Source organism: Hydractinia symbiolongicarpus, chromosome 8 (assembly GCF_029227915.1).
Source record: "Hydractinia symbiolongicarpus strain clone_291-10 chromosome 8, HSymV2.1, whole genome shotgun sequence".
Taxonomy (NCBI): Eukaryota; Metazoa; Cnidaria; class Hydrozoa; order Anthoathecata; family Hydractiniidae; genus Hydractinia; species Hydractinia symbiolongicarpus.
In genome coordinates this window covers 25,257,898-25,273,778 of record NC_079882.1, presented here as the reverse complement: position 1 = coordinate 25,273,778, position 15,881 = coordinate 25,257,898, and the positions used below count along the sequence as shown (strand labels likewise).

General features: G+C 33.1%; 2 protein-coding genes across 2 annotated transcripts; one reads left to right on the top strand and one right to left on the bottom strand.

Moving 5' to 3' along the window:
- Nucleotides 1–663: 663 nt before the first annotated feature.
- On the bottom strand, nt 664–7,374 carry LOC130654640 (histone deacetylase 1-like). Its single transcript, XM_057457253.1, has 16 exons — nt 7,215–7,374; nt 5,694–5,806; nt 4,800–4,917; nt 4,354–4,428; nt 3,965–4,245; nt 3,800–3,892; nt 2,833–2,941; nt 2,611–2,751; nt 2,427–2,535; nt 2,290–2,348; nt 2,123–2,200; nt 1,809–2,037; nt 1,515–1,586; nt 1,334–1,426; nt 1,042–1,091; nt 664–968 (listed from the first exon to the last, which is right to left on the bottom strand). The coding sequence occupies exons 1-16, from the start codon at nt 7,264–7,266 to the stop codon at nt 886–888; spliced, it is 1,755 nt and encodes a 584-aa protein (XP_057313236.1). The 5' UTR covers nt 7,267–7,374; the 3' UTR covers nt 664–885.
- Nucleotides 7,375–7,528: 154 nt separating this feature from the next.
- LOC130654642 (histone acetyltransferase KAT8-like) lies at nt 7,529–15,699 on the top strand. The gene is made up of 9 exons (XM_057457254.1): nt 7,529–8,080; nt 11,943–12,014; nt 12,405–12,568; nt 12,715–12,933; nt 13,623–13,712; nt 13,803–13,943; nt 14,181–14,274; nt 14,355–14,505; nt 14,937–15,699. The coding sequence occupies exons 1-9, from the start codon at nt 7,801–7,803 to the stop codon at nt 15,148–15,150; spliced, it is 1,425 nt and encodes a 474-aa protein (XP_057313237.1). The 5' UTR covers nt 7,529–7,800; the 3' UTR covers nt 15,151–15,699.
- The last annotated feature ends 182 nt before the right edge of the window (nt 15,700–15,881 follow it).

Here is a 15,881-nt window from a genome sequence, read left to right as displayed (position 1 = left end):
TGGGATTGATTTAAAAATAGGTGTAATTTCGTTCGACGGAAACAAAAAAAACAAACAAGGAAGCGCTGCACTTATGAACAATCGCGAAGGTAAAAGCATCAGTGTTTCTTTTTCAGTTAAGTAAACAGAGATCGGGAATTAAAAGTGATTGGCTGAAACCATATTTTATTCGTCGAATAAGATATGAGCCAGAGCCGAAATTAAACCCGAAGCTGACTTTCTGCAACGTGCACGCTTTCAAACTGATACAACAGAAACATCGAGAAAGCACCAACGTCTTTTATTAATAACGAACGGTTTTTATCTGGTTTAAAAGACCAAAATCCAATCATGGTAGCATGTATTTACAGAACCAAATTTTCCAATAAAGTAAATGCAAGTAATTTTTCATTAGCGTTTAGACAAAATAATGAAAGGATTTTCTTGTATTTAGTCACAAAATGAGTACAAATTGTGTTTCTCCTATTCTAAAACAGGGTATTATGGGCAAGTGAGTATGATCACGGAAACCGGACCACAAAACCACCGCTTTTTCCACGTGTTCTAGATTTTGCCTTTATGTGGAAAGATATAGCTTGTACGAAGTGTCTTCTTCTTACAGCCGTTATACAAAAAGATTAAAATCCCTGGTAAGGAAGTTGTACTAAGGATATTACGACAGAGTTATTCTACAGCTGGGATGTTTTAAAATTCATATTTACACTGTCATCAATATTTTACTTATAAATATTACGCGACGGTTGTTTACGCGGTAAAAAAGTAAGCGTTTCTACATCACTATACTTCGTGGTAAACCGACCAGAATAAAATTTCATAGTTTCTCATGTACCGTTTACATGGAGAACTTGAGGCTGCGGAGAGAGGTATTACACGATGGAATGGAATTTATGCAGTAACTTTCTCTTCTTCGTTGGGTTCCGTGGGCGATTTTGCATCAGCAGCAACGGCATCTGCTGATGGTGTATCATCTGAAAGAATTAAAGCCCGACATCATAATTATTTCAGATTACAAGTAGAAATTTATAAAAAAATTTAACGAACCAGTTTTTTGTTTAGTGTCCTCTTCTGCTTTCGCTGGTTCTTCAGTTTTACTAAAATATACCCAGAAATATCATGATGTTTAACATTTTACATCAAAAGGTTACCCTTAAACCTGCTTTCATAGCAGTGGCATTAAGCAGCCCATTGCTCGTGCATTGTACTTTAAAATATCGAGAACAAAAAACCTCTCGAATGTAATCCTTATGCATGTCTTTCTTTTTTGATGAATTTCCACCAGATCTGGCCTCCAAACCAGAGTGTCTATTAAACACAATTCTCACAGCTCAATTACCTTTTCCCAGCAGAGTCATCCACATCCATCGGTTCAGCTGGTTTACTAGGTTGTTCCGTCTCTGTTTTCGATGCAGTAGAATTAGAAGTTGGGCTAAAACATTAAGAAAAGATTTTGTTTCAGACAGATGGTAAATAATACTCGAAATAAAATATGTCGAAAACAAAAACCAATAACCTACGTTTTATTCTCAGTAGGAGCAGAGTCTGTTGTTGTTTCTTTGTTTTCAGGTTCAACTTCGGATTTAGGTAACCTAAACAGGACATGAAAGTAGACATATTGTTTCCTTTGAAATAAACAGAAAAGTCAATATAAAATTCCCCTGACTAAAACCTGTTACCCCTGACTCTGTAAAAAACTCGGGTTCGCCACTGACGTTTTGCCTGACTATTTAAGAAACAGTTTACAAAATTATTTTTTTCGACTTTTTTCTTCTTTATGAGTTGTGATGGAAACAAATTTGAAATTAACCTACTGTTCTCCCTTTTCTTTCTTAGATTCTTCAGTTTCAACTGCGCCATTCTCGGTTTTTTCTTTCTTATCTCCTGACTTCGTAGCATCGGCTACCATATTAGCTATAGGACTTCCGGGTTTCACCTTCTTACGCGGACTTTTGTAACTTTTCTCGTTTCGTCTTCCCTCGCCTTCATCTTCAGAGTCTGAATATTCTCCTTCGTTTGCAACTCGTTTGTCGGATGCACAAACTAACAAATAAATAAATAAATAAAACAAGAAATACAAATAACATATTCAGCAAGCAAGTGGTTAAGAATCACGATAGATATTTACTCGAGATTTTCTGGTCAGCGGCTTTAGGGTTGTCGTCTTCGTCGTCGCTTTCTTCAGGAATGGCATCTTCAGGTATTGCTGAAAGAGAAAATTATTTCTTATCTAATCAGGTCTAAACAACATACGTTTAAGCTAATGGCGATCCATACTGTGAACCAGTGACTTACGAGCCATTTGAACGCCAGGTGCGTGAGGTAACATTCGTAGATTTTCAAATAAACGGCTCCTAGTATTGAAAAAAATATTTAAACAGTAGGGCATTAGAATACATAAAATGATAAATCTATATTACCATGCTACCTACTTGATTTTATCTAAATAGTCTTGTGTATTCTGGTTTTGCATGTTAGATGGTTGAATGTGGAGTTTGAAATCCGGTCCAAAATATTCAAAATAATCATTATACGGTAGTTCTAGAATTATTAGATAAATAAATTAATCAATTCCATCAAGAGAGAGTCAAACAAAAAGAAATAAACAATGCGCACCGTTAGGAATATCGCATTCCAAAGCTACGGATGTTTCATACGTCCAACAACGAGCAACATTACGAATGGTGTAACCACCTCCACCAAGCATCAACAGTGGAAGGTTGAACTTTTTTATGAAGTCCACACATTGTGCGTGTCCTAAAAAACATTGTCCTTACTGTAAAACTGTTGGTGGTAGTGCTAAAGATTTACAATATTATATAAATAAATTAATTATACCTTTCAACGATAGGTTAAAACATCCCAATCTGTCACCAGATAAAGAATCAGCACCACATTGCAACACAACTGCGCTTGGTTGATACATTTCCATAACTCTTGAAATACACTATCAAGTTAAACAAAAAAAATAAACTTAACATATAAAAACCCATTTGAAACCCCTTGAAATAAAGAACAGACACATTTAAGTGGCATTACAACATAAAATATGCCTAAGATTACAATATCTTGTCCTGAAAAAAAGCTTGGTTAGTACGATCTTGCTATTACATTTTATTGTAAACTGATCATTACCTTATTCCATGAACTTAACAAGTCAAGAAATTAACGCGAATTAAATTATCGGTCATGAAATTATGGCGGTGCAAAAAAATTAGTTTGAAAAAGACATTTAAGTAACACGGTTAAGCAAGGTTGTTTTCAAAAATGCATTTAAGGCGAATTTTAGATTATGTGATACCACACGAAGCAAAACTTACGGCAACAATCGAATTCACCGTAATGAAGCGATCTCATTTATTACAAGGCGATTTGGAGATCGAAATGAAAGTTTTCGTTGTTTGGAAAGACAATGTTATATATTCAAAAATTTGGAAAAAAAAGTGCTTTCAGTTAATTTTCCACTTGGATCAGAGTATGAAGATGATACAAAAGCTATTTTAAAAAAGATAGGTTTAAAAAGATAACACCGTTGAGCTATCGTCCGATGAGAAGGAAATAATAGAAAATTTGTAAAACAAATTGATGCTTTTTAGGATTTTATATATTATGAAAGTGACACCAAATTACCAGTATTTTAATTAACGAGTCATGAAATTAACAGTCTTTAAATTAACACTACATTTAATTACCGGTCATTAAATTAACGCGAATTTTGAAAAACCGCGTAAATTTCATGACTCGTTAATTTCATGGAATAAAGTAACTATTGTAAACATATAAAAAGTAGAAATACTCAACATACAGGTTTGAATATCCTCTCATAAGCATCGTCATCTATGCCATCACGTAATGGAAAGTTTACTGCATAATATTTACCTTTTCCTGCACCTATGTCCTAAAAACACATTCTAAAATTACTTAGATGGTTAACACCCACAAAGTAAATAAAGAAGATACCAATACTTACCCGCAAATCACCAGTACCAGGGAAATACTCTCCATATTTATGAAACGAAACAGTCATGACACGGTCTGTTGTGTAAAACGCTTCTTCAACACCGTCTCCATGATGAATATCAATATCAACATATAAAACACGCTGATGGTACTTCAGCAATTCCAAAATGGCTAATACAATGTCATTAACATAACAAAACCCAGATGCTTCAGATTTTTTCGCGTGATGCAATCCACCAGCCCAATTAATAGCAACATCGGCTTGCTGTTTGTTTAATTTCACAGCACCAGCTAAAACAAATTGAAATTGGCGTAATAAGTAGGGGGAAAATTTGAGCATTATGTTACAGAGACAGTTGTATACACTTCAAACAAGTATATGTTACTGTTAAAACTCACCCACAGATCCTCCAGTGGAAATTTGACAAAATTCATACAATCCATCAAACACAGGACAATCTTCTCCAACATTAACTAAAATAACAAATATTTTAATTAAATCAGTAAAATAAACAATCTGAATTATTACAAGCAAGAGATGTGGCATTATAAACTGATCTATATATATTTTAGGTATTCCAGGAGTATGAATAATGCATTACACGTTGTTTATCAGTGACCTCTTTTTCCTTTAGCCTCAAAATTTTGATTTCAGTTGTTAAGTTTAATATTCAAATATTATAAGATAAAAAATTTACAAAAATTTTTTTTTATTATATAAAATTTATCAGAACAATAATCTTCATTCTCTTAAAAAACTGTTTCATTCTTTTCTTCGTAGATTGTCAAGTTTTAAGCCTCAGTTGTTTATTTCGGAATCATATTTGAATACATATAGAACTTACATCTCTGCATTTGCTTATTGAATTCGGAAGTATTTTCTGGTCGTATGGTTCTTAGAAACTTTATATAATCGTCTGAATGGTACTTGGTCATTTCTTCAAAGACAGCTTTGTGTGGTCTCTAAAAAAAACAGTATGAATCACGGTTAACAAGGTACATAAGTAAGTCAACCAAACAATTTTGAGCCCTAAAATGGAAACAAGACGGAACCATAGAATTAGGAGTATTTCTCCATTAAGCTCAAGTAGACCTACTTTGAAACCAAATTTTGCGATTTATAACTTAGTTGGCCAAATTTATATTATTTCTATTTGAAAAAGGCAGTATTTAGGTAAAACAATGTTCATAAATTGTAGGACATTGTGAAGACACTAGATAAAGAAGAAGACACTAAGAAAAAATTAATCCATCCAACTCATTGTTGCATTGGATTGAGAAAGTTTTAGAGGGAACCTGAGGTGTAAAATCATGTTGGACTTATGTTATAGAGTTTAAAAAGTCAGCAAAAAATTAAAAAGCCTGGGGCAAGCAAACAAGTGTCATTTTAGCAAAAAAATTATGTTAATCAATTCGACTTTATAATATCTATGCATTGATAAAGTTTAAATGTACGCACACCCCTTAACAGGTCTAAAATTACTGATGACAGAAAAAGTCCAAATTTGCTATTACTGAAATATGACATCATAATTTATGCAGCATAATTAAATCTGAAATTCTTTAAACGTGAATACCTTAAGAAGGAAAAGAGCTTTTTAAAAAATTTAAAAAGACTTGTCAACTAACTTTTCAAGCTCTATAAAATAAGTCCAACATCATTTTATACCTCAGGTTCCCTATAATTGTAATAACTTTCACAATATCCAAGCAAGTACACACAAAAAAGTAAAACTCACATATATTTCCATTTTTCTATACAGTCCATAATTAAGCAGAAGATTGTGGGTCATTCTTATTCTGTGAGGTTTCATTGGATGTCCCTGACCATAATAATAATTACCAACATCTCCTAAAACAAAGTCAAAATGACAATAAATACTACCTAATTGCTCTGGTTGGAATAATCAACAGAACATACAAATATAAACAACGAACAACCAGATTTAAACCACACACGAGGTCTAAACCAGAAGCTGTTTGTTAATTTGAAGTGGTTGGAATAATCAACAGAACATACAAATATAAACAACGAACAACCAGATTTAAACCACACACGAGGTCTAAACCAGAAGCTGTTTGTTAATTTGAATTGGATAGTCATAGAAAACCTAGGGTTGACAATTAGCAAGTATTTAAAGGAAAATGTGAATATACATCAGTGTTTAGATTAAATATTTAAATAGATCTGCGAAAATTGGGATAAATTTTTTCTCAAATTTTTTCCCACGAGGCTGGAGATGATCAAACTTTATTGCAAACCAATTTGCAGAACCCGAGTTAATGGTTCTTCAGCAAAAAAATAAGAGGCCTGAGATGAGCAAATGAGTGTCAATTTAGCAAAACAAATTAGGTCAATCAATTTACCTTTATAATATCTTTGAATTGATAAAGTTTGAATGCACATCACTTAACAGGTCTAAATTTACTGATGACAGAAAATGTCTAAATTTGCTATTACTGAAATATGACATCATAATTTTTGCAGCATAATTAAATCTGAAATTTTTTAAACGTGAATATCTTAAGAAGGAAAAGAGCTTTTTAAAAAATCATTAAAGTCATCATCGAAGGAAAACTATTTACTACTATACACTATTCATAACTAGTCGATAAGACCCATGGGAAAATCCACTTAGGTAGGAGAACAGAAAATTATTAGGATCTGATCATAACTTTTGGCAACAGTTACAAAGATATTGATGTTTAAGGTTCTTTAATGACATTATCAACCCATTTGTTCCAAAACCAGTATTAGGAAATTGGTTCTATTTTGGTCCCAGGTAACATCATCTCCATGCAGGAGATGGTGTCATTTATTTCCAATCGTTTCCAGTTATTCAGCCTTGAACTTAAAAGTGCAATGCAATGGTTTCACTATTTTTATTTAATAAATTGATGTTAGTCTAAATACATTGACGTCATGCAGTAACGTCTAGGTGGTTAACCAATAACTTGGTTACTGTGGAAAGTTTATTATTTGCTTGAACATGATAGTTTAGTAGGCGACGTTTCGTAATATGTATTTCTGTATTGTTAGTGTGAATATGAGCTGTGTATTTTTATGTTTCACAGAAGTGGCGTTCTTGGGAAGAAATTTAAAAAACTTAGATGTTTTTTTTTGTGCCAAACAGACAGGTTGACTTAGATTTAATTTGTGCACGAACAAAACAAGTATATTTGGGATTACCACAAAAAATACAAATATTTACAGTATATCTGAATACAGAATTTAGTACAAAACCAGAAAATGTGTATACCGTCATAGTAATAACAAATTTTCTTCTTATTTCCACCATGCGTGTATGCCATTATAAAGATTTGTCAAAACACAGGCTTGCTCCCGCCGACCAGTACGCAGGCAATAAAAGTTGTGGCAAAAGTTGTGAATATGAATGGCTTCAAATCCAGTGCAGTGGTTGTTCCGTGAACTGTACTAATAAAATTAAAAACTACAATTTTTTTAGGAAGGGTTGGCCAGGAAAAACAATTTAAGGATCAATAAAGATCAATAAGATCCAGCGGGAATATCGCTGAAAATCTTTTTCGGCTTCATAAAAATAAAAACCTTTACATATATATACATATATCTGAATACTTTACTTTATGGTTTCATCAAATTATGAACTATAAATATGTACTTTTTTATGTTGCATACGAGTAATGGAGATGTAATTTTTATATCAATTGGGCTTAAAATAGAAATTAGCTAATGGCAATTAACTATTACTGAATATTTTTTTAATCTGACCAAGGAATGTTTAAAAGCTTAAATGTGGAATAGTTGTAATAAAGTTAATAAGGATAAAAAAACCAGGTCAATGAAAATGCCCCGTCCCTCGCTCAATGAATTTTTCACACTATAGTTTTCAGTGCCAGCCTGCGTTGGACATTCCAAGCAAGATGGCGAAAATGGAGGCGGAGGAAGAGACAAACACTTCAACTAAAGAAGTTGAAAGCTCACAGCCAACTGATGTGAACAAAGCTACCTCAGAAACGCCTGAGCAAAAAGAAGCTAATAAAGAAAATGGTTTCACCAACAATATAAATACAACAGAGAACAAGATGTCCTATAAGAAACTTAGCGGAGAACATTGTTATGTTCAGAAGCCTGATGGTGAATGGCGTAAGTGTTGTGTTTAGTTAGTTAAAAATTTTGTTTTTGTATACATATTAGCATCTAGCAGTATGTAGGGATAACGGTTAAGGATAACTCCATGATCTGTGATTTTTAATGGGCATGATAGATAAGTATAGCTAGCTAGATAGATGTGCATGTGCATATTTTACACAGCTAGCTAGCTAGTCTCGCAAGTATTGATGGGATATCAAACCACTTTCGTGTGTGCAATTCAGGATCAGGTTCAGATATATATGTAAATGTTCTTTACATGTTACAGTTTCTGTAATCAAAAACATTTTAGTGCAAAAATCTGAAATATTTTCTGTCTCTTGGAAGCTACTTTGGGTGAGAGGGAGATGTACATATTTTGCATGGCTAGCCTCAAATGTTGCGTAATATACTCTGGCTAATATTTTCAGGATGGGGCCATGGCTTCACAGCTGTTTCGGAGCGAACAAAAATGCTACGAAAAAATAATTCAATTTACCCTCTCAGTTAAAACAGGATATCTCAAGAACAAAATAAGATTTTTATATTCTGTAAAAAGAAAAATAATCTTAGATAAATTGTGCATATTATTAAAAAAAAATTTTTTTGGACACCTGTCCGAAATTGGTAAATTTAGGCCAAAATGTCTAAAAATGACTTAAAAATTATCATTTAGATAAATGTCTTCCATAAAATCTCTGGAATAAAGTTAAGAAAACATGTTTTTTATGGTCCACAGGTTAGGTAAAATATCTGGAATGAAAATTACTTAATTTTATTACTGTCCGAAATTGTCCATAGGGTTATATTTGGGCCAAATGTGAGAACTATGTGAAAAACAGCCTATGGAACCTTAATGTATGCTTAAAGTTCGTTTATTAACTAAATAAAAAACATTACTTTGGATTCTAAGACCATTAAAGATGATGTAGATGAAATATTAGTCTGTCCGAAATTGTCCAAAGGGTTATTTTTGGGCCAAATGTGTGAAATATGTGAAAAACAGCCTATGGAGCCTTAATGTATGCTTAAAGTTCGTTTATTAACTAAATAAAAAACATTACTTTGGATTCTAAGACCATTAAAGATGATGTAGATGAAATATTAGTCTGTCCGAAATTGTCCAAAGGGTCACTTTTGGTCCTAAGGTTTTTTGGGCCAAATATGTGACATCTATATATTAAATAAAACGTCATTCAGAGTCGACGGTTTCAACATTTTAGTTTATCATGCTAGAAGAAAATACCTCAAGTTGTGCATAAATATTTTATTTATTATATATATACAAAGCAATCATTTTGTGTTTCTTTATAAATTGTATAAAATAGCACTCAATCTTGTGATAAAGCCAAGATTAGCTAGCTAGGTAGCTAAAAACATCTTTGAATTCAACAATTTCATCTTGAGAAAGCCCACCAAAGTCTCAACTAAATATAAAAAAGAAGTATTAAGTTACTTCGCTACAAAATGCAAAACTGTAGGACCAAAAAATAGCTACTCTTTACAGAAAAATATAAAACGGGAGAAGCAAGATTAAAAAAGATAACAATTAGCCATGCTTAAAGTTTTACAAGCTGTAAAACAATTTCTTAAACTTAAGGGTGCTCTAATAGCACAAAAATAATAATAAAATCCCTGCAAAATAAAATAGTTTACTGTTTTGTCCCTTACCTCCTGTTCTGCCAAACTTTGGCTAGCTAAAAATTTGCAAAGACACCGTTGTCTCGCTTATTCAAACATTTTCGAAAAATTCTGGTTTCGAACCAGGATTTCCGGGTCGAACAATCAAGTACAAGGTAAACACCACGCCGTTGTAGTTTTTTTGAGAAAAACCATATGTAACAAAACATTAAATAGCATCGCTATGACTCTCTTAGAAGTTTAGATACTTATTTAATTAGACAGAAAAGGGATCACACTAACCAAATTCCCTTGCACCACTTTGGGAACTTTTTCTTCTCTTTTTTAGCGCCTGAAGAAGACTTTAACTTAAAATTTAAGTAGTTTATAGTTTGTGAGACGAACGGTGCTCGGTACTGGGGAACCTTGTTTCCAGGCCCCCTATACCAACTGTCAAGTCCGTAGCTAGTAGCGCGGCATTGCCAAGAGGTTGGAAAGATGGTATACTTTCACCAAGAATAATGTTTTTTTTTAATTTGTGTGTTTTGTTCGACGAAATAACTCGAAATCCATAACACACATGTATAGCATATTTATATATTTAAAAGTAGAAAAGTAGATCGTTTTAATACTTTTTATTTCAGTAAAATTAAAACAATACAAAAAAAGTTTCAATAACTTAAAAAATGATACAAATACAAAATTTCAAAAAAATTGTGGAAGCCATTTTAATTTTGTCCGCGGTTTGACCGTAGCGAAACAGTCGTGGCTTAGAAGGGGAGTGCTAGAGTATTTAACAACTCCCCAATTTCCCCACATGGCTTGGGTTAATCTGGAGCTGTGGTAAGGCCACCATGAAAAATATTTTGTGTTCGCATCCTGAAGACCCCGCAAAAATGAGTCGGTCGGGTGTATTTTTTCCTGGGATTTTCAGATCGGAGCAAGCAAATTCGTTCCCAGGGCCAAGACAGTATAGCGCCACTCGACATCGTTTGTAGACCATTTTTTGCTGGCCTGTAAACTGTCGGTAGCCAAAGGAGATTAATTTTTGCGAGTTTTTGTCAATTTTGCATAAGTTAGTTCTGGCGAAAAATATTTCTTTTTGAAAAATATCTCGCGAAATTTTTTCCCGGTCTTTTCCCGACTTACCGACTCAGGTTTTTATTACCAAAAGTGAGTCGGTCGGATGACACGAACACAACATATTTTTGATGACAGCCTAACATTCACTTGCCCATATTGAATTGCTGCCAAGGGGCATTGAACCCTAGTCTCCTGCGAAAAGTGCAAGAATTATAATCGCTAAGGCTATGGCACATTTTACTTTATTGACCTATAGTTATCCCAACTAATAAACTTGAAAATATTATATGGAACCAGTGGTCAAATTAGCATTTCTTGTAGTAACTTAGTATAGATGCTGCCACTAGTAAACCGATCATTACTTAAAAACTCCCATATGAGTTAATTTAAAATTTTTTTAACATATTAGTATTGAACAAAATAGTATCTGTATTATGTATTGCAAAAACTAGAAATTTAACCTTAAAAAAGAGACAGAAGTTGAGACACTTCAATCACTTCTACTTCACCATATTGAAATGGTTTTTTATTCAAACTTATTTCACATTATTCTAATTATGATGTCATTACATTGCTCTGTGGTTAGATATTTATACAAAAGTGCCATATTTCCACTGATTTAATTTTGGACGGGGGAACAAATGTAACATCTAAATTCCAGATTTTACTAACTTTGTTGATAACATGCAAAAAAATTCTATATGACTCCTTTATATATTGCCATTAAACCTGTTCAGTTGAAGCCATGAGGCTGGAGTTCAAGTTGGAAAAGGGTAAGGTTTCAAGAGGCTTTTGTAGAAAGGCTAAGGTGATATTGGTTGAAATAATCAAACCATAGGCAAGTCAGTTTTTTTCTCCATCTAATCTTTCAAAATAATAAAGGTGAGAGATTTATCATCTGTAAAAAATAAACATATAGGTGAATATTTATCATAGCACATCCGTATTTCATTCTCAACAGAGAATGGTTCACCCCGATCAGACCTCTGATCATGACGGGCGAGTATAATGCGTGTAAGTCATATTGAAGAAGAACTACTTTGTTCATCACTAACACACTGCCAAGCAGTGAGCGGGATTCGATCCGCGGTCCCCAGAACTGGGAGCCGCAAACGAACCCACTACACTACACTACATTTTGTACCATAACTACATTGATGTTATTTCATTTCAGAATTGTGTGAAATAATTCACAGCAGAAAACAGGCTGACGGCAGCTTAGATTATTATGTTCATTATCATGGCTGTAAGTTTTTTTTCTATTTATTTTAAACACTTTTAAAAATAGTAACATATTTTGGTCTGGTGTTTTTGGTACACTTATGACCAATGGGCTTCACACTTGCCAGATTTCCCTAATTAATCTAAACTTTCTAGTATTCAATAAATGTTTAAAATGGTAGCACTAATTTTTTGCTGATGTTATCCTAAACCGACTTTCTATGTCATAAAATGTTTAAAATTGTCATCAGAACCTTGAAATTTGTCCAAAATAAAATTTATTTATTCAATCCTAGAATGAAAAAAATTAATGATAAGTGAAGAATGATCACCAAAGCAAGCTTCGACAAATTTATAATTATTTGTGAATTTTAAAAGCTAAGAAATGTATGCCTTGTCATTGTTTACATTGTAGCTAACAGACGTCTGGATGAATGGGTGCCACATAACAGGGTGGACAGAACTCGGCCAGTCCCTGAACTGGATAACAAACCTACTGTTGACTTGGATGGAGAAAGTGAAAGAAAAATCACACGGAATCAGAAACGAAAACATGATGAGATTAACCATGTTCAAAAAGTATCCGAGATTTATTTTATTTGTAAAGTCACCTTCTTTATGAACATAATTAGAAACCATATATAATTTAAAGCAAACCTGTACAACCTAAAAATTAAAGGCCTATTTTTTGCTGTTACTTACTGTTGGAACAAATTTTTTTTCAGACCTATGATGAAATGGATCCAACTACAGCTGCATTAGAAAAAGAACATGAAGCTATTACTAGAGTAAAATATGTTGATTCCATTGAAATGGGAAAATATGAAATCGATACTTGGTACTACAGTCCATATCCCGATGAGTATTCAAAACAAAAGAAATTGTTTATATGTGAATATTGCATCAAGTATATGAAGTTTGAGTCAACTTATCGAAGACATACTGTAAGTTAAAAAAAAAATTCTTTTTTTACGATCCATCACAAAATGCAATACATTCTGTGATGGATTGATTGTACAAGGTGGCAAAGTTAGAAGTTTGCTCCCACAAGTAGTAATGTAGGATATTTCTAAAGTTCATTTGCACATGGGATCTTAAGTTATTAGTTTAGATTCTAACCCTCAAAACGTGCTAATTGTTGTTGACATCAGCATGGCCTTTTTTCTTAAAATTCAGGGACTTTGTGGACCCTGACTTGGATTATTCCATAAAGTAATTTTAATGTTGCTTAGCTAACCTACCTTTTAAAAACACTCTTGATACTTCTTGTCTTCTTTGCGAAACAGCTGAAAAAGTGCTATTGTCTCAATATTTAGTTTGTAACTTACACTTTTTTAGGGAATTTGGCTTCACCCTGAGATAGGACATAGGATATCATTTTTTTCGGGAATTTGGCTTTAACCCGAGATATCCTTATATATATTTTTCTTCACATATTTAGCCTGAATTTTTTTTTCTAGTAGTAGATAGAATATCAGTAAAAATTCAACCTTGCCATTGTCTTTATTTTAGCTAGCCATTTCCAGTTTCACAGTTTTTATAAAATTGTTCTAATAAAAAAGTGTAACTGTGAAATACAATGACAAGGAAGTGTAAAAACTTCAAATATGTGTTTATTCTTTGTTAATTCTAGGGAAAATGCAAGTTACGCCAACCTCCTGGCCGTGAAATATATCGCAAGGGTCCTCTGTCTGTATATGAAGTAGATGGCAAAGATCAAAAGGTAGAAGCTGTTACTTAATTTTGTTTTGTCTAAAGTGTAATCAAGTGTAAAGGGAGAGGTTCGCATAATAATATTTTGGATTCTTTTTAGATTTATTGCCAGAATATTTGTCTTCTTGCTAAACTATTTCTTGACCATAAGACGTTATACTTTGACGTGGAGCCATTTTTATTTTACGTTCTTACTTATGTTGACCGAGAAGGAGCTCATATGGTTGGCTATTTCTCAAAGGTATGGTGTTATTCCGTATAATAGTGCCAGTTTAGAGACAAGGAACACTTAGCACTCGTGTTTTGCACCTTTCAGAAAAATTAAAAAAGGTTATACCTAAGCAAGGAAAAAATAGAGGGTAGTCTACAATAAATACGCGATTTCAGATTTCAAATACTATTTAAATTACATATTGCATAGGCAGTGGGCCGAGTTGCCCTTTACGATAAAATAATTATATTTTAAAATATCTATTAGGAAAAAGATTCACCTGAAGGAAACAACGTAGCTTGCATCTTAACGCTACCTCCTTACCAAAGAAAAGGATATGGGAAATTTCTTATTGCGTTCAGTAAGTTTAGTTAGAACATTTTCTTATAAAAAAGCAGGCACAGCAGACGGTTTAACTTAAATATGACGTCTTTTATATAGGTTATGAACTGTCCAAAATTGAAGGGATGATCAGTTCACCCGAGAAACCATTATCGGACTTAGGTAAACTCAGCTACAGAAGTTATTGGTCTTTTGTGTTATTGGATGTGCTAAAGAACTCATCAGGGACTTTATCTATCAAAGATTTAAGGTGTGCAAAAAAGTAGATTTTAACATTTCGTTGACTTTAGTTTGTTAATATAGTACTGTAGTTTTAAGGAAGAAATTTTTGCAGAAGTTAAATTTTGCATATTTTTTTTTTTAAATTAACATAAGATTTAGCCATGAGTTCTTATCAAGATAAAATAAAACGAACTAATAGCTTTTCTAAGTGTTGCCAAGATGATGGATCGAGTGCGCCATATTGTAAAACACAAGTTTGAAAACAAACATTTTTTAAATCGTTATATTTTCTGAACAGCAATTATTTTTTTTTTTTAATTTTTAAAATTTTTTCTTTAAACTTTTGAAAATTTTTGCCAAACATTTGCGTGTTTTTCTGCGAAATTCTCTGCTAAATTTGTCCTTACCAAGGTATCAAGGTATTAGAATTTTGCTGGCAATCATCTCTTTACATTTCAGTGCATTGACAAGTATCACCATAGAAGACATCATAGGGACCTTACAATCCTTAAATATGGTCAAGTATTGGAAAGGTCAGCATGTAATTTGCGTAACGCCTAAACTTGTCGAAGATCATTTGAAAGCGTATCCGCTGAAACAACCTGCAATCAATATTGATCGATCTTGCCTTCGATGGTCACCACCTTATAAAAAAATTAAGGTGAAAAAGTAAATCGTTTATTAGTTTACAACTAGTTCTCGTGTTTTCCAAGCTATTAACGTTTCGCCGGCGGTAACGTTGTGTTAGCTCTGTTCTAAACATTGATGAATCCTTTCGAAATGCGGGCGGAAGAGAAGTCATTGACCATGTCAACGTAATTTATCAAACACAAAAGATACATCTCCCATAAAGGACCACCCTAATGTAAAAGATATATCGACTTATGAAGTAGATTTGACACCGGTATTTCAGATTGACTTATGTGCGTTATCCAAAGTTTGATGAAGTCAGACATTCTTTCTCGTGCAAACTGAAGCTTATTGAAATTATCGCTACTTTTTGTTTTCATTATTCTAAATACGAGAAGGAAGCTAACTGTATTGATCAGAATTCCTCTTTAACATCCCTCATGGCGTTGTATTTTTCACAAGAAAGAGAACAATACAAAATTGATGACAAATAAAGTGTTTTTTTTATATTTGACGTAATGCGCTGTTGTTTGATCTGGCGCAGGCTGCTATTGTTAACGCGTAGATTATCCTAAATTATACTGTGCTTGTAGTTTTAAGTTTACTTTCTATCCAATTCGCCTTTAATTATATATTTAAATCGATTGTTAACGAGCGACTTTATCCACTTCTTTAGCGGCCTACACAGTCACAGGGAGTGATAGAAGTGAAGGAGTAAAATCCCTGTCAGATGGTTTAAGTTCTTTGTGAAGAAGTAATTATGTCATAAACCAC